Source organism: Podarcis bocagei (genome assembly GCF_964188305.1).
Source record: "Podarcis bocagei genome assembly, chromosome: 15".
In the NCBI taxonomy this organism is placed as follows: Eukaryota; Metazoa; Chordata; class Lepidosauria; order Squamata; family Lacertidae; genus Podarcis; species Podarcis bocagei.
In genome coordinates, this window is record NC_138141.1 from 43169375 (window position 1) to 43188341 (window position 18967).

The 18967-nt window shown below is 48.5% G+C and overlaps 1 protein-coding gene across 1 annotated transcript in view; it reads right to left on the minus strand.

Annotated features, from left to right (window-relative positions):
• Nucleotides 1-12263, minus strand: part of NXN (nucleoredoxin) — a 69091-nt gene extending 56828 nt beyond the window's left edge. The window contains exon 1 of the mRNA XM_081172155.1: nucleotides 11823-12263. Coding sequence (XP_081028281.1) covers nucleotides 11823-12248 — 426 coding nt within the window. The 5' untranslated portion in view covers nucleotides 12249-12263. The remainder of the gene's footprint in view (nucleotides 1-11822) is intronic.
• Nucleotides 12264-18967: the final 6704 nt, after the last annotated feature.

The window sequence follows — 18967 nt, forward strand, 5'->3', positions numbered from 1 at the left end:
GCAACTTTAAAATCAAGAATTAAAAGCCAGTAGAGCAGGACTCCTCCTTACAAGAGCTCATCTCCTCCGTAGACTAATTTCAGGAGAGCTTTGCAAGGGGTCAGCTGCAAGACAATTCAGAAACAAATACCTTTTAAAAACCAACTGTATGCATGGCTTTGGTAGGTACTTTATACACTGGTACCTCGGGTTAAGAACTTAATTCATTCTGGAGGTCCGTTCTTAACCTGAAACTGTTCTTAACCTGAGACACCACTATAGCTAATGAGGCCTCCCGCTGCTGCCGTGCTGCCACCGTGCGATTTCTGTTCTCATCCTGAAGCAAAGTTCTTAACCCGAGGTACTGTTTCTGGGTTAGCGGAGTCTGTAACCTGAAGCGTCTGTAACCTGAAGCATCTGTAACCCAAGTTACCACTGTTGAACGTACACAGACTGCGCTACTCAGCAGAGACAACAGCACTCTTTGCAAGCATTCAGGTTTATTCAGGCAAGTAGCATGAGCTTCGCAAGAGTTCAGCTGCAAGTCAGGCAGAAAATCAGAGATCCCCAGTCATGCCACTGGGAAGCTATCAGTTAGGAGGGCTAGATTTGATCCTGAGGCATCAAAATTACAGATCCATACAACAGATATCTGGGTTCTTTTTTTAAAACTAATTTTTCCCCATCCAGATCTCAGATGCACATTTCAAGCCTGCCTCTCCAAACTCTGAGCGCACCAAACCTTCAGTTTTTATAAACCTCCTGTTTCGAAACCTGATCCACCCAACGTTAATTGCCAGTTATAAGCTTACAAGCGAAGCTCTGTTATCCCCAGATTAAGAGGTCCTTACAAAGCATAGCCACATCCCCACACGCCTCCAAAATTACTCAGCACTCTGCAGGAGCACAAATCCAAACCACAATACTGAACTTTCGGGGAATGCCAGCCCCTGCCCAACCCCCTTTTCCCCTTCTTAAAGACACAATCATTTATTTACTTTTTTAAAGTGCTATGTTCTCATAGAAAAAAGCAGAACCAAAATATAAAATTTGCAGCCACTCCTAACGCTTCCCTAAAGATACTCAGGGGGCATGTGGAGGAAAGGCAGGCCAGGATTCAATTTTCGATATTCCTCATAAAGGAAACTTATTAGGCTCTCCAGGGCCTGTCCAGAGTTCGCTGGAAAGGCTTTTAAAACAGGTGAGCTGACATAAAAAGGTTTCATTGCTGTCACTTGTGGATCAAACAGCGACAAAGTTTTTTTGTTTTTTTTTTAAGCATGCCACGTGACTTAATTGTCTTTCCACGGCCAGGGTATCCTTCCCATCAAGAGCATGTTGAGACAGATTCAATAAAAAATGAGGTTTCAGGTATATCAGAACCAGCAGCATCTTCGTGAGAAGGAATTGGCCAGTACAGATTACCGTATTTTTTGCTCTATAAGACTCACTTTTTCCCTCCTAAAAAGTAAGGGGAAATGTGTGTGCGTCTTATGGAGCGAATGCAGGCTGCACAGCTATCCCAGAAGCCAGAACAGCAAGAGGGATTGCTGCTTTCACTGCACAGCGATCCCTCTTGCTGTTCTGGCTTCTGAGATTCAGAATATTTTTTTTCTTGTTTTCCTCCTCCAAAAACTAGGTGCGTCTTGTGGTTTGGTGCATCTTATAGAGCGAAAAATACAGTGGTGCTACTGGTGCAAGATGAATGTTGCTGGTAACCACAGAAAGGGAGCGTGCTCAGGTCCTGTTACTGGGCTTTTCCCAGAAGAGGCACCCGGTTGGCCACTGTACTAGATATTGGATCATGAGGACTAGAATCTAACTTCACTTTTAGTGGAAGGGGCACAGCTCTATGGTAGAGCCTTTGCCTTACCGACAGAAGATCCCAGGCTCTAACTCCCAGCGGCATCTCCAGCTCAGGCTGGGAACGTCCCCCTGCCTGGAACCCTAAAGAGCTGCTGCCTGCCAGTGTAGACAATATTGAGCTAGGTGGACCATTGGTCTGACTCAGCGTAAGGCAGCCTTCCTGTGTCACACCAGAATAAATCTGTTAGTCTTTAAGGGGCCGCAAGACACTGTGGGTTTTGCTGCAAAAGGCTCAACAGAGCTATTGCCTGGGAAACCGAGCCAACCAGGAAATATTTAACCGTGTTAACTAAAGGGCAGGAATGAAGGGCAGTGAATTTCAGGACAGGTTGCTGCCCTGAAATTCACTGCCCTTCATTTCTGCCCTTTTTCTGCGGCCCTCCAAATTTTCTCCGTTTGGCCCCACAAGGATCCGAACAATAACATGCGCCTCACAGCTTCCAGGACACCCTTAGGGAACTCAGCGCTCAGGGCAAAAGCCTGAGCTTCGAAGAGAAGGTGCAAAAGATTTTTCACTCCCGCCTTCAGCCTCCTTCACATTCTAGCAATTCCTTGCATGCCTCGGTGGGCTGCCCCATTGTTGCTTTAATTTATTTGTTTTGTTTTAAGCAAACACCATCTGTACATTTACTGGTTTGTGGCTTTACCTTTCATTGGAGTTTGTTTATCTAAAGGAGCAGAGATTTATAAAGAGAAAAAAAGGGGGGAGGGGAGATCGTCCAAGAATTGCAACAATCTGGGGCAGAAAGGGGTCTTGGAGACGTCACAGGCGCTAGCCAGTCGCTGCCTTCCACCAACCAGCTTTTTGCTACCCACTTACAGGACCTTTCCCCTAACCTTCCACTTGCATCCAAGAAGAGGAAAAGGAATATATACATAGGGACATAAGAAGCTGCCTCATATTGAGTAAGCCCATAGGGCCTATCTACATTGGTATTGTCTACACTGACTGGCAGGGTCTCTCCAGGGTTTCAGGAAAGGAGTGTTTCCCAGCCTTACTGGGAGATGCTGCCTGGAACTGATCCTGGGACTTTCTGCATGCAGGTGCTCTCCCACTGAGCAATGGCTCTTCCCCATGAAGATAAAACAGGTTTCTAGTCCTCATGGTTCTGAATTAAGGGCAGACGGAACAGGAACGAAGCAGGTGGCCCATCATGGAGCTTTGGGCCATCTCCTGGCATCTGGAATAAAACGTGGCAAGGGCCCCGTCCAACACAGCCCTGCTGGTCTGCACAAGTCTTGCCAACATTCTGGGGAAGGAGAAATACAAGACTCCCGCCGGACGCAAAGCAGGCAACCAGCAAGAATATTCTCCCATCGCATTGGCGTAAGCCCCGTCTTCTTCTAAAGAAGCTCCTTGCCATTCCACACGCAGAGTCCGGCCCTCTCTTGACGCTCAAGCGCATGGAGGTGCCGAGGGGAGAAAGGAAATAAAAGCAAAATATGGAACAACACGGCAGGACGCCGCTTTGAGCCGCCCGGCAGCTTTCAGACCAGATTAGCTGCGAACTGAATCGGAAAGGGAGAAATTGTTCTTTGCCGCCGCAAAAACCCAGCCACACGCCAGCTCACACTTCTAGAGCAGAGATCTTGACACGCAGACACCATCGGAAGACACAGCAGAGCATGTTGGAAGCACATCGGTCAACACTGTCGACAGGAATCCCTCTCCACTCCCAACCTCGGCTTGGATGGAGGGAAGCTAGCAATCCGCAGAGCGACACAGAGCTCTTCCGCAGCCCTGGTGTTTGGGGAACAGGACAGATCCTTGCAGAAACTTCACAAAGAGTCTCTTTTCACTTGTGATTCCCAGTTACTGGAATGCATTGATGTAGAATAGGATCACAGATCATAGGATTCCAAAGTTGGAAGGGACCTTGAGGGTCATTTAGTCCATCACCCTGCAAAACAGGAATCTTTTGCCGTATTTGGGGCTTGAACCCGTGAACCTGAGATTAAGAGCCTCATGCTCGACCAACTGAGCCAATCCCAAGTCCCAGATTCAGCCATTGTGGCGAGGAGTCTCCAAGAGTTTTCTTCTCCGTGAATCTCTCCCTCTTTTAAAGTTCTCTAAGTTGACAGCCAGCACAGAGCAACTTGGTGGAAAAGGTGGGCTGAAAATATAATATATAAGAGGAGTCTGCCAGTGGTCCATCTAGGGCTCTCTTCTGCCTGTCTTAAACCTCCTGATAATTTTTTTTCGTGAAAAACAAAATGAATGAATGACATTTGGGTTTGAAGGCTGAAGATAATGTTTGTTTTCAGAATGTAACCTGGCTAGGTGTTCTACTGGACAGACAAAAGAATCAGAAGTTCTTTAGTTTCTTAAATTAACCCCCCCCCCCTTATTCCCTTTTCCCTCGTTTAATCGTTTTTCTATTTATCTCTACCCCCGCCTCTCTCTTTCCCCCCCCCTTTTTTTTCCTTTCTCTCCCTTTCCTCTGGATCTGTGTTTTTATCTAGATTAACGTTTTAGTTTCGGATTTCTAATTTCTAATGAAATTTATTCAAAATAAACAAATCTCCCAATGCTGAGGATTGAACCTTCTGCAATCAAAGCACGCGTCTTAGACCTGCGCCACCACAGCTCTGAATCGCACGCCTGCACCCAGCACTAAACCCTGTGGATTACCGGCTCACCCACTTTCAACACCTGAAAATTAGGCAATTTCCCCGCACGTCTTCTTTTGTCCTCTGGGGTTCACACCCAGCACCACACACCACTGATTTCCCCATTTTTAAGCTCTGGCAAAAATTTCGCTTCAAAAGTGAGACTGTGGAATCCAAACACCTTTTGGGGGGGGGCACAGTTAATTTTCAGAATCTCATCATCCTTCAACCTAAAAGCGCCCCGCCCCCTTCAATGTCAGGGTGGAAGAGGAAAAATATATCCCTCCTGTTTGGAAAAATAAAATTTGGGACGCTCCACATCGATCTCAAACGTGCCCACGTCGCTTCTGCGAAAGGAGACCCGAATCCCTGTTTCAAACCCGGTTTTGTTCCTTCCACGTGAATCAACTCACAGCCAGAAAAGAGATTTCTGGTGGAGAACATCAAACCCTTGAAATTCCACACACCACTCAATTCCTCCCAATTCCAAAACACGTTTCTGACATATTTGCCACTCAGTGACTGGCAGGGACCATTTGAAGCACTTTGTTCCACAGCGAACTACTTACCGCACAACGGTATCAATGTTTAATCAATGTGGCCCCCTAGACTTTTCTATTTGGCCCTTCAAACCCTCCTCTGATTCACTCACTGCCTCTCATTCACAGCCTCATTGAGTGTTTTTGCCGGGCTGGAAAATCTCCTTGAACTCTGTTCTTGCCTTTTGCTAGCCTTGCAAGGAGGATTGGGAAGGGAGGTTTGAGTGTAAAAACTAGCCAAGTGGACAAAAAATTGTTACTCTGCCCCCTTTTCCCTCTGGCCCTGCCGACCATGGGTATGTGGACCCCAGGAACTTGCCCAGAAGGGAATGCGGCCCTTGGCCTTCAGAAAGCTTCACCTCACAAGGAGGCCCTGCTATAAAAAGCATCAGTTAGCTAAGAGTTTGGGATCAGTAGGCCCGTTTCCAAAGATGGCTGGACTGCAAGCAGACTGGGCCAGGTGTAATGCAACTGTTTTTACATCAGCAGACCAACATACGGCCTGGGATACAGGATAATAATAATAATAATAATAATAATAATAATAATAATAATAATAATTTATTATTTATACCCCGCCCATCTGGCTCGGCTTCCCCAGCCACTCTGGGCAGCTTCCCAAAAAATATTAAAATACTATAATACAACAAACATTAAAAGCTTCCCTAAACAGGGCTGCCTTCAGATGTCTTCTAAAAGTCTGTTAGTTGTTGTTCTCTTTGACATCTGGTGGGAGGGCGTTCCACAGGGAGGGCGCCACTACCGAGAAGGCCCTCTGCCTGGTTCCCTGTAACTTGGCTTCTCACAGTGAGGGAACCGCCAGAAGGCCCTCGGTGCTGGACCTCAGTGTCCGGGTAGAACAATGGGGGTGGAGACGCTCCTTCAGATATACTGGACCAAGGCCATTTAGGGCTTTAAAGGTCAGCACCAACACTTTGAATTGTGCTCAGAAACGTACTGGGAGCCAATGTAGGTCTTTCAAGACCGGTGTTATGTGGTCTCGGCGGCCGCTCCCAGTCACCAGTCTAGCTGCCGCATTCTGGATTAGTTGTAGTTTCCGGGTCACCTTCAAAGGTAGCCCCACATAGAGTGCATTGCAGTAGTCCAAGCGGGAGATAACCAGAGCATGAACCAATCTGGCGAGACAGTCTGCGGGCAGGGAGGGTCTCAGCCTGGGTACCAGATGGAGCTGGTAAACAGCTGCCCTGGACACAGATTTGACCTGTGCCTCCATGGACAGCTGTGAGTCCAAAATGACTCCCAGGCTGCGCACCTGGTCCTTCAGGGGCACAGTTACCCCATTCAGGACCAGGGAATCCTCCACACCTGCCCGCCTCCTGTCCCCCCAAAACAGTACTTATGTCTTGTCAGGATACAACCTCAATCTGTCAGGATGTGGGATTCTGAGAATCTGAGCTTCTATTTGCAAAGAAAAAGGCAAGGACCTAGGCCTCATGGTGCAATGAGCAGTGCCGCCAACACTTGGTAGGCTGGGAAGCGACTTGAATAAACTCTGCAGCGGATTATGCAATCTTAAGAAAGGCGTGATAATTCTCAGTCCGACACAGCCACTCCCTTTTCAGGATCAAGCCCAAACTCAGCTGCATCAAATCCGCTCATGTCTTTCGGATCAGCCAAGCTAGAGATTCACAAACAATTACAAACAAGCAGGGGATATTTTTGAGCAGGCGAACTAAGTTTCCTTACCTTTTAATTTTTTTCTTTTTTGTCTGGAATGGATATACAGCCAATGCCTGAGCCAAAAATCCACCTGTATCTGTAATCAATAAGGTTGTGGCCATTTTTGATCCACCTAATTGTCTGCTTGAGTTTATTAATCACATTTTACATTTAGCCACTGCCCTGGTGGGGAGGGTGTGTGTGGCAGCACTGCGACTGAGCCCGAAATAAATAAACAAACTTGCTTCGTGATGAGTTCCCCCACCTATTTTTCCAGGGGAAAAAGAACTGCAAACAAGGGGTCGTTTTTACCTAAAATATTGTTTCGGTACCACCTTGAGTGATGCGAGTTCCATAAATTGAAGCGTCTCATTAGATCAAGAAGCCTTGCAGAGAAATCTGTTCAATTTTCATCGCCTGCCTGCTAAGCATTCCTGAGTCAGTCATCAGGATTGAGAAACGGAGGGAATTTAATCCTGTAATGCTTCCTGGTTGCCCGGAAGCAGCAAACTTCCTTGCCACCTGGGGCAGAGTGACAATCCAGCCCCAGGTGTGACCAGGACTTGGGAACATCCTTCCCACTGCAGATGTGAATCACTCCCTTCTGGTTTAGGTCCTTTTCGTCACATACAGTTTTCTCACCACTGACCCTACACGCCAGGGAACCTGTGGCCTTCCCATCATCCATGACCATTGGGCATGCTGGCTGGGGCTGATGGGAACTGGAGTCCGATGCGACATGGAATGCCACAGGTTCCCCTTCGCTTGCTATTTACAGTGGTGCCTCGCAAGACGAAAAGAATCCGTTCTGTGATTCTCTTCGTCTAGCGGTTTTTTCGTCTTGCGAAGCAAGCCCATTGACGGATTAGCGCTATTAGCGGCTTATCTGCTGATCGGATCAGCTGATAAGCGGCCTAGCAGCTTAGAAAAAGGGGGGGGGAGGGAAAAAAACCCAGCAGGAACTCGCAAGACATTGTCATCTTGCGAAGCAGGCCCATAGGAAATTCGTTTTGCGAAGCACCTCCAAAACGGAAAACTCTTTCGTCTAGCGAGTTTTCCGTCTTGCGAGGCATTCGTCTTGCGGGGCACCACTGTACATTAAAAGCCAGCACAGAAATATGGCCCAATAGCTGTTACTCCTCCTCCTTACACTCCACAAACCCAATATTTAGGGGGTTTTTTGTCCCAAGCCAAGGTACACATGCAACTTAGAAAACTGCTTTGTGCATCTTGACTTATTCCACAGTCTATGTATTAACCTTACGGATGATGTTGCCTTCATTTGCACAGATCTGCAAGGATACTGGGCTCTCAAGTCAGGGTGCTTGCAAACTCTGTGGCTGCCTTAAGGATGCAATCCTAGGAAGAGACGGAGCTGCCTTTTACAGGGCCAGACCAGTTCAGGATCGTCCACCAGTGGTGTCCAAACTTTTTTCAAAGAGGGCCAGATTTGATGAAGTGAGGGGCCGTGAGGGCTGGCCAAAGGGCCAACCAAAGTTCCTTTTTTAAGATTGAAGTTGCTAAGCTTTTTATGATTTTACACCAAAGTTCTTCAGCTTTGTCATTACCTTGGGTTGAAGTAGCTTCGGGTTGAGGGTTTTCGGGAACGCATTATTTCCGGGTTTCGCCGCTTGCGCATGCACAGACGCTCAAAATGACGCATGCGCGGAAGCAGCGAGTCGCAGGTTGCGTTCTGCTCTGGATGCGAACAGGGCTCCAGAACGGATCCCGTCGGCATCCAGAGGTGCCACTGTATTTTACCCCAGGAAATAAACTGCCACAGGGGCCAGATTAAACTGACCAGCGGACCGAATTAGGCCCCCAAAACGGACTTTGGACATGCAAGATACACTGACCGGCAACAGGCGTGCAGGGTATCAGATGGGAGACCTAGCTGGAGATCCCGGGAATCGAAGCAGAGACCTTCTGCAAACCACTGGGCTACAACGCCTCACCTAAAAAGAAAGCCAAGGATCCAGTCCTCATGGTTCAAAATTAAAGGCTGGTTTAATGAGCAAGAAAGCTGCCTTATATGGGCCTAGGTCTGCCACGGAGTCGTGGCCTTTCTAGTTGAATACAGGGAGAGAGGAGTAACGTCAGAAAACCAGTTGCGATTCCCCTGCCTGCCCCCTCCTTTTGCACCGCTGACGGGGCCACAAATGAAATCAGCATAGATCCAGGTGTCACTATTGGTATGTAAAGCCCTTGACCGCTTGGGACCAGTTTACTTGCTGGATCGTCTCCATCTATACCCATTCACTGCTGGGATCTGTGTAATTGGCCCATTTACAATTGCCATGTCTACCTACACTTCGCAACTTCCCGCACATTGAAATTAGACAGGCTTCTTCATTGTACATTTTTGGCCCCTGCTGAAATCTTTTGTTTCCTGGTCAACTCAGTTTAGCATGGCATTTTGCTACATGGCCTCAGTTAAATGGTTTAAAATCGGTGATGTATATTGTGGTGCATGCTCTAGTTATCTCCGGCTTCGACTACTGCAACGCGCTCTACGTGGGGCTACCTTTGAAGCTGACCCGGAAATTACAATGAATCCAGAATGTGGCAGCTAGACTGGTGACTGGGAGTGGCTGCCAAGACCACATAACACCGGTCCTGAAAGACCTACATTGGCTCTCAATACATTTCTGAGCACAATTCAAAGTGTTGGTGCTGACCTTGAAAGCCCTAAATGGTCTTGGCCCAGTAGACCTGAAGGAGCGTCTCCACCCCCATCACCCAGTCTGGACATTGAGGTCCAGCTCTGAGGGCTTTCTGGCAGTTCCCTCGCTGCGAGAAGCAAAGTTACAGAAAACCAGGCAGAGGGCCTTCTCGGTGGTGGCGCCCGCCCTATGGAACGCCCTCCCATCAGATGTCAAGGAAATAAACAACTATCTTACTTTAAGAAGACATCTGAAGGCAGCCCTGTTTAGGGAAATTTTTAATGTTTGATTCTATTTTTAATATTCTGTTGGAAGCCACCCAGAGGGGCTGGGAAATAAATTATTATTATTATTATTATTAATTTCTCTTGTAACTCTTGACTTTTTTTGTATTATTTGGCATTATTAATAAATATTTTAGACGCTGCTGTAAACTTATGAGGTCTTTTGTTCTAGCAAGCAAGGAACAATCCTTTCACCACTTTAAACTGTGCCTTACAAAGTTCCCCAATCCGAAAGCCATGCCACCTGGTGCCCTCAGATCTTTTGGACCACAACTCCCATCAGCCCCCAGGGGACCAGCTGGGGATCATGGGAGTGGCAGTCCAAAAGGCTTAGGAGGTCAGCGCCCAGGCTGGGGGCGTCAGCTTGGCAGTGGATTTTACTTCCAGATTAAGGACCGCCAGTTCCTGCTGGTGCAATTCCACCATGAATGGGAATTTTCTTTTAAATGCACATAATCACACACGCGCCAAAAAGGTGATTTTTAAAATCAGAATCAAAAGCTGGTCCAAATTCCCCAGGTAGAAAATGGTTAGCTGCTGTAATGTCACCCAAAGGCCTTGCATCAAAGAGAAGGCCTAGGTGCTTTTTTTTTTAAAGGGGTGAGTGGGGAATTGGAACGAATTACATGCATTTTTTACAGGTTTTTTAAAAATGAAATATTTTCCTTCCATCTGCGGAACAAAATTATCTGTGTGGGGTGTGGTATAGATTTTATTTTAACAAAGTCTTTCCTCCCCCTACAATACGGAGAAAGACAGTCCATATACAACCCAATAAATATTCTTTCAGAGGATTATTGCAAAATGAAAAGATGTCCTGCAGGGCAGGGGTACCAAAATCCCATTTTCTGAATTTGATGTAGAGCATCCCCAACAGAACAGGAGAGAGCCAACGAGTAGATCCCACCCACCCAAAATAAGACGTGTAAAGAATTGAAAAATGGGTTGGGCGGTTTATGCCAGCTCCTTGCAACAGCCAAACATCCTTATCCGCTTCAATAAAACCGGAATAAAAAATTGGAATTTAATCTGGATTAACACAGCTTGAATCGGAATAGAGGATTTCGGGGACGGGGGAGCCTTCAGCAAATTATTTAAAGACAGGATATCTGGTTAGAGGAGGAAATTTGGGGTCGGGGGATTTTTTTTTAGGGGTCTCTTGGCAAACTGAATACCAAGGCTAAGATTTGGGGGTCCCTGAATTACAACAGGATCCAAAGGGTGATTTACAACCCATTCACGCAGCACAGAAAACCCCATATATTTCTTTCAGCTACACCCAAGTTACTACACCCATTTGCCTGGTAGTAAACCCCACTGAACTCATGGGGGTTTACTTCCGAGTAGATGTAATTAATAGCTACCTCTTGACCCTTTCTGTGCCTCTTCTCCAAAAGGTGATGTCTAAGGTAAGGTCACCGCAAGATACAGGAAAAACAAAGCCAGTTTAAAACGAGCAGCAAAACAAATAAGAAAACTTAAAATTCCTGCTAAAATAAAAAGATTTGTGCCAAAGCAAAGTTCAACAGGTAAAGAGACACATAGGTAGGATTGCAGCATTTCTGGGCTTTGATTTTTGGATTCTTCACCCATCGCCTGCTTTAATATGGATTCCTTTTAGGACAGCAACCCCGCCCCAGCCTCGCATCTACTCGAGAGTAAACCGCGTTCAGAGCAACAGGATTTGTTTCCGAAGTAAGCGCGTGCTTACAGGACGAGGCTGCAAAAAAATTATGTTGCAAAGTGGCGGGTTGCGGGACGGAGCGGACTAGTTTGGGTAGAAAAGTAAGGCCCGTTACGCGCTCCCTTTCCAGGCTACGCTGCGCTTACTTCGGAGCAAAGCTCCCCCCAACTCCACGGGGCTTACTTCGGAGTGAACATGCACAGGCAGCATTGTGCGACGGAAAAAGCGTTTTAGCGGAGTTCTCTCTGTCTACGATATATCGGGACAGTGATTCTCGGCGCCCAGAGGCCACGAACGACGGTCCCCCAATCCGGCCTCTCCAAACACCGCTTTTTGGAGAGGGGCGCACGGATGTGCGCTTGAGAAGGAGGGTCCGGGCCATCATGGACGCTTCCCAGAAAAAGAGAGACAGAGGGAAGGAGAAAGAGACGTGGCCTCCTGCCACCCACCCCCCTCTCTCCCCCAACACGCGTGTCTCCCGCTTCCCACGTTCCCCGCCGACCCGCGCTGCGCTCACCTTCCGGCGCTTGTCGGCAAAGGGGAGCGCCAGCCACGGCATGGCCCGCGTGGCTTCCTGCCAGCGCTGCTGATCCTGCTCGGCCGACACGAAGACGATCTCCAGGCGCTGCTGCTGCCGCTGCTCCGGCGCCGCTCCGGCTCCCGCTTCGCTCCGGGCCGGCTGGAAGCGCGCGTAGAAGGCGGCCAGGCTAGCGGCCAGCTGCGCGCCCGGCCCGGCTCCGGTTCCTGCCGCTCCAGCGGCGGCGGCTCCGGCTGCGCTGCTGCCGGCGCCGCAGTACCCGAAGTAGAGCCCCACGAGCGAGACGCCCCTCGCCGGCAGCGAGGCCACGGGCACCGCCGAGCCGTCGGGCGCCGCCAGCGCCTCGCCCAGCAGCTCGGCCAGCGGCGCCGCGGCGGCAGCAGCAGCGCACGGCGACGAAGACATCCCCGCCGAGCCCCACGCAGCTCCCGCCGCCGCCGCCAGCCAGCCAGCCGGCCGAGCCCAGCCACACCGAGCCAGGCAGCCGCCGCCGCCGCCAGCGGGCGCTCCCGGCCCGGCCCGCCTCGCCTTCCCCGCGTGGCGCTCGCCGGCCCGCGACCCGCCCCCCGACGCCGCGCAGACGCCGCCCCCAGCAGCCCCGGGCTGCGCACCGGAGAGACCCTCGCCGGCTCCCTCCCCTCTCCTCTCTCCCTCTTCCCGCTGGCTGCCCCGCTTTTCTGGGACCGGCGGCCCCGATCCTCGGTCGGCTCGGGAGTAAGCGCGCCCTGGGGATGGTGGTAGCGCGCGAGGCTGGCGCTCGCTGTTTTTTTTTTTTAAAATAATAATATTGATTTTCACAACATTATAAACAAGCAAACACATAAAACAAACATAAATCATAACCTGATTAAAAAATACACTTATTAACATTACTAAGTGACTTCCTCGCTTCCCCTTGGTTGAATTTCATTTCATTGCATGTCCTTTCAACGGTTTTCCAAATCATAGTTCTTAAAATAATTTAACTTAAACATTAACATCCTTAGATCTTCACATTATGAAATTAAACCTATTAATTCATCACTTAACTTAAATAAAATCCTAAGCCAATTAAGTATCTGCAAACTGTTTTCAGTTAGTTTAACTTAACATGTTTAGAGTAATCATTAAATTTGATCCAATCTTCCTGATACTCCTCCTTCTGGTAGCAGACTCTTCCGATTAGGTCGGCTAGCTCCGAAAAATCCATCATCTTCATCTGTCATTCTTCTATTGTTGGTAATTATTGGGTTTTCCACTTTTTAGCTAACAAAATGCGAGCCGCAGTTGTGGCATACAAAAATAATTTTACATCTTTCTTGGACAATTCCAAACCTGTTATTCGAAGAAGAAAGGCCTCTGGTTTCAACATTTTCTTCAATTCGTTATATATCTTTTACCAGAAGTCTTTCACCTTGGGGCAGATCCACCACATATGATAAAATGTTCCTTTTCTTTACATTTCCAATTTCAATGTAATGTAAAAATGAAACGCTCACTCACTCTCTTTGTGTGTGTGTCTACTCGGGAGTAAATGGCAGGGTGCTCCTTTGGGATTTGCTCTCCCGCCTTTGCTGGCAAAGGGTTTGTTGGGCACAATCCTCTTTCTTTTGCGTGTTTGCACGTGTTGGGTGTACCCTAGCGAAAGTGGGCAGTGGGGTTGTGGGGCGCGATGCTCCCCCACTTTCCTATAGTGTCTACACGGGAGCAAATAGTGTGGTGGTTATGGAACTAATACTCCCAGGAAGGTGAACTTTAGGATTGTAGGGCGCGATCTTCTCTCTCTCTCTGCTTGTTTTCTCGGGAGCAAATGGTCCGATGTTCCATTGGATTTACTCCCGGGGAAAGCATGCCATGGGATTGTTGCATGTCTCTCTCTTACATGTCTACTCGGGAACAGTTTAGGATTTACTCCCGAGGAAAGCACGCACCGGGGATTGTAGCCCCCTCCCTTAGAGGCCGAGCCTCTTTTGAAGGTCTACTCAGAAGTAAGTCCTACTGTGGCCAAGGGGACTTTGTCTCAGGAAAGTGAGCGTGGTAATATTTAGTTCAGGTTTTTGAAACTCACTTGTAAAAAATTAAAAGGGCCAGAATTTTGAAACAACTGAAAACCATTTGAAAACATTGTATGTATCCAAATGTAGATCTCTGTTAGGGCTAGAGGCCTGCCATTAATGGTGCTATAAAGCAAGGCCAATTTTATGGTGTTGCTGCTTGACTCAATAGTGCTCCTGAGCTTGTACAAATTGCTTTCCCCTCGCTTTCTCCTGACCTTTGTTAGAGGGAGGCCTCAGGCCTGCAACATCTCGGAAGGTTTTACCAGCAAACAGTGTGCCCTTGAGCATGTCCAAAGCGCATTATTTCTACAGCGCCACCGGCACGCGTGGTGTTTGACTGAGTGCACATCACACTTGTACAAAGGAGAAGACAGGAGGGGGACCTTTGACCCAAGGGCCATATTCCCTTCTGAGCAACTTTCTGGGGGCCGCAGGCAAAAGGGGGTGGAGCCCTGGACACATTTCCAGCAGGGCAGAAACATTTGGGGTGGAAACAGGGGTGTGGCTTTTGCAGGGTGACCCACAGGCTGCTTTGGGCTTCCGTTTTCATTTCCCAGTATCAGGGCTGCCTCTGGAAAGTTCTCTACCACCTGCTGCCAGGAGGCCTTTGAGATTACCCCATAAATACCCAGATAATCGCCGCCCCCCCCCCCGGAAGATGCCTCACGCTTATTAAACTCCTTTGCCTTCCTCTGCCAAGGCCCCAGGAGCAGTTCAAAGGGGAATTTGCCTTCTGCATGCTCATATTTTCAGGGGGTGTGTACCTCCTTTAAAAAAAGCCAGTACTGCAGGCCCAAGCCGATGTGCTTTCTTCAAACCAGCATCAAAACTTCACCCAGAGTCCAAACTTTAAACATCCCCCCAGTTCTTATAATTCAGCAACAGAAACTGCGACAAAATGTTGCAACAGAAACTGCGACAAAATGTCCATCAGCCAGCCGCGCCCTTACACAGGGCACTCCATTCCACTCCCACGCAGCATTCCGTGCCCACAGAGCATGCTCAGTCTGCGTTGGCCTATTTTTGGGGGCTCCCCACTTTTAAGATTTCCCCTCCTAAATACTTCACACACACACTGCACCTTTACAAACCTTCGCCCCTGCTGACATCTCTTGCTTGTATCATTTTGGGTCCATAAGGACCCACGTTTTAAGAGTGAGTGCAATATTATTCCTAACAGTAGCACAGGAAACCTCTTCCAGAGCTAGAGGGTTATTACGCCTGAATCTATTTCCCTGCTGGGTCACAGCTTGAGTTTGCGGTTGCTGGATAAATGCACCTCTGAGCATATGCAGAGCTCCCCAGCCTAACGTACCTGGTGGGGGTTTTACTAGGATAAAGCACGTTTGGGGCTAGAGGGAATAGTTATGCAGCCTAGAACTCCTTGTGGGTGGCTGGGAGCCGGAATAAAACTTTAAATTATTATTAATGTGATATCCCTGGGAACTGCAACGCAATGTTGCGGCGTACTCATCATCCCTAAGAGGGGTTTCTGACCACTGACACATATGATTCAAGAAGAGTTGTTCCCTTTGTGTAAATAAAAAAATTCCTTCCAGTAGCACCTTAAAGACCAACTAAGTTAGTTCTTGGTATGAGCTTTCGTGTGCATGCACACTTCTTCAGATTTCCCCTCCTAAATACTTCAGATTTCCCCTCCTAAATACTCCCTTTGTGTAGTTTGGCATATATCAGGGGTCAGTAAACTTTTTCAGCAGGGGGCCAGTCCACTGTCCCTCAGACCTTGTGGGGGGCCGGACTATTTTCTTTTTTTGGGGGGGGGGGAGATGAACGAATCCCTATGCCCCACAAATAACCCAGAGATGCATTTTAAATAAAAGGACACATTCTACTCCTGCGAAAACACGCTGATTCCCGGACCGTTTACTGGATTTAGAAGGCGATTGGGCCGGATCCGGCCCCCGGGCCTTAGTTTGCCTACCCATGGCATATGAGTTCTTTTTGGCGAAAAGGCAGCAAGTTTCTGTATTCCATGTAGTCATGTTCGCTTCCAAAGTGATGGGCCCTCCACCACCCGAGTTTGCTATTAGAAGGAATAGTGGAACTAATTAATTCCCCGGCTGACTGAGAAACCAGAGGCATGGGGCAGACTTTTCACACACATGAGGAGGGGCTTCAGGAGCAAACCCCAGCACCTCTTGTGCAAAAGGGTCCCAAATTTGTTTTCAAAATCAAATTGCCAAAAAGATAGACAGAGCAGTTAAATGGGGCTGAAGCGACACCTAGTGGCCGCAGGAATGGTTGCAGCTCTATCCAGCGACTTTTATCCCTTTCACTCAATCTGTCATTCATATTTACCGGTATCCACCTGGCCTTTATCTGGGTTTTACACCAGCTGTTCCTCAAATCATCCCCATGCAGGGTTCTCTTTTTAAAGTAAAGTCCCCCCCCCCGCCTTCCCCCTGCAAGAAGGGAGGATTTTGAAAGCTTACTTGTAAGTTTTCTGACAGCTTTTCCTGCTTGCGGCTTCGGTCAGCGGTAACTACTTTCACTTTTAAAACAGAGAAAAGGGATCAACCTCCATATTTAGAATCCCTTTCGTTCCAAATTTTTAGCTCAAATTGATCTCTTTTTCCTTTACTCACAATTCAAACTGAACTGTTATATTTCAAATCATTTTTTGCTTTCCTATGACTAGGTGGTTCCTTGCTGGGGAAGGGCCTTAATTCAAAAGGAGGACCATGAGGACTGGAATCTTGTTTTAATTTTCGAGCTTAGGGTTGTAGCTCAGTGACAGAGCATGTTGGCTGGGGCTGATGAGAGTTGGACAACATCTGGATGTTCGAGGGTCCCTGTCTCCCCGCTCTATTTCTGCTACATACTAATAGCAAGGGATGCGGGTGGTGCTGTGGGTTAAGCCACAGAGCCTAGGACTTGCCGATCAGAAGGTCGATGGTTCAAATCCCCACAAAGGGGTGAGCTCCCGTTGCTCGGTCCCTGCTCCTGCCAACCTAGCAGTTTGAAAGCACACCAGTGCAAGTAGATAAATAGGTACCGCTCCGGTGGGAAGGTAAACGGCGTTTCCGTGTGCTGCTCTGGTTCGCCGGAAGCGGCTTAGTCATGCTGGCCACATGAACCGGAAGCTGTACGCCGGCTCCCTCGGCCAATAAAGCAAGATGAGCGCCACAACCCCAGAGTCGGCCACGACTGGACCTAACGGTTAGGGGTCCCTTTACCTTTACTAATAGCAGCGTCTTTTAGACTGCAGCCAAAACGCTATCTGTGCCAGGAGCAGGGAAGGTTTGGCCCCTACAGGTGTCACTAAACTATAACTCCCACCAGTACCAAGCCAGTAAGGCTAATGGCCAAGGATGATGGGAGTTGTAGCTCAGCAGCAACTGGAGGGCAAAGGATCCTTATGCCAGGTCCATGCACCAGTGAGAGGCATTTGCAGAAATGCAAAATACAATCTGCAGAATGTAAGGAGATACAGCTGGATTAGGCCAATGGCCCGTTTAGTCCAGCATTCTGTTCTCCAAAGGGAAACCAAGCAGGCAGGATCAGAGCAAAAGAGCAACGCTCCCCTACTGTGGAGCAACTCTCCCCTACTGTGGTTTCCAGCAAATGGCATTCAGAAGCATGGCTGCAGAGGGCAGAACAGAGCCATCATTCTGGCCAGTAGCCTTTATGAATCTATCTAATCCTTCTTTAGCAGAGACATCACCTTGCCAACAAAGGTCCGCATAGTTAAAGCCATTGTTTCTCCCAGTAGTGATGTATGGAAGTGAGAGCTGGACCATCAAGAAGGCTGATCGCCGAAGAATGGATGCTTTTGAATTCTGGTGCTGGAGGAGATTCTTGAGAGTCCCATGGACTGCAAGAAGATCCAACCTCTCCATTCTTAAGGAAATCAGCCCTGAGTGCTCACTGGGAGGACAGATCCTGAAGCTGAGGCTCCAAGACTTTGGCCACCTCATGAGAAGAGAAGACTCTCTGGAAGAGACCCTGATGTTGGGAAAGATGGAGGGCACAAGGAGAAGGGGACGACAGAGGACGAGATGGTTGGACAGTGTTCTTGAAGCTACCAGCATGAGTCTGACCAAACTGCAGGAGGCAGCGGAAGACAGGAGTGCCTGGCGTGCTCTGGTCCAGGGGGTCACGAAGAGTCGGACATATCTAAACGACTAAACAACAACAATCCTCCTTTAAAGCCATCCAGACTGGTAGCCATCGCTGCCTCCCGTAGGAACAAGCTGCATTCTTTAATCTGCCCTCAATCATCCAACAAAAATAACCCCAAGCAAGAGAGCAGAGCCTCAAAACCCCGCAATGAGGCCCAAGCACAGCCAGTTAGTGGCCAGGGCCTTCTCAGTGGTGGCTCCGACCTGGCGGAATGCTCTGTCCCAGGAGACTAGGGCCCTTCAGGATTTAACCTCCTTCCGTCGGGCCTGTAAGACAGAGCTATCGCCTGGCCTTTAATTTGAATTCCACCTGATCTTTTATTTCCCTTCCCTTCCCTCCCCCTCCCCTTTTATGAAGATCCCCCGCTCTGAGACCCCACAGCTAATTCTCCCCTGGCCTCCTCCCTGGCCCAAGTAGGACCAATTCAGCCAGCTAGCCCTGGGGATTATCTAAAGCTTATTTCCCCTAAATTGAATTTTATTGTTATTCATGTTTTTATACTGTATTTTATGCTGCTTTTATAATTAAGCATTTTAAATTTGTTGTTAGCTGCCCTGAGCCCGGTTTTTGAACCGGGAAGGGCGGGGTATAAATAAAATACTATTATTATTATTATTATTATTATTATTATTATTATTATTATTATTGGAGCACCAAGAGTCTTTGGGGGGAAAGGAAGGGAGTTTACGGCAGACGGGCTAGCAGCCTGAACAGCCAGAAGCACTTTCTTACAGTTCCCACTTGTTTTTTAGCAATGTCTGTTGGAGCAGAACAGGCATGGGGAGCCTTTGTCCCCCCCCCCCCCCGGATGTTGCTGAACTACAACTCCCAACCCCCTTGCCGCAGCGGACGAGAGTTGTAGTTCAGCTCGGGCCAACGTTTCCCACACACCTGGGTCAGAACATTTGCCCGCGTCATCGAAGAAGCACTTCTCCTGGCAATCTA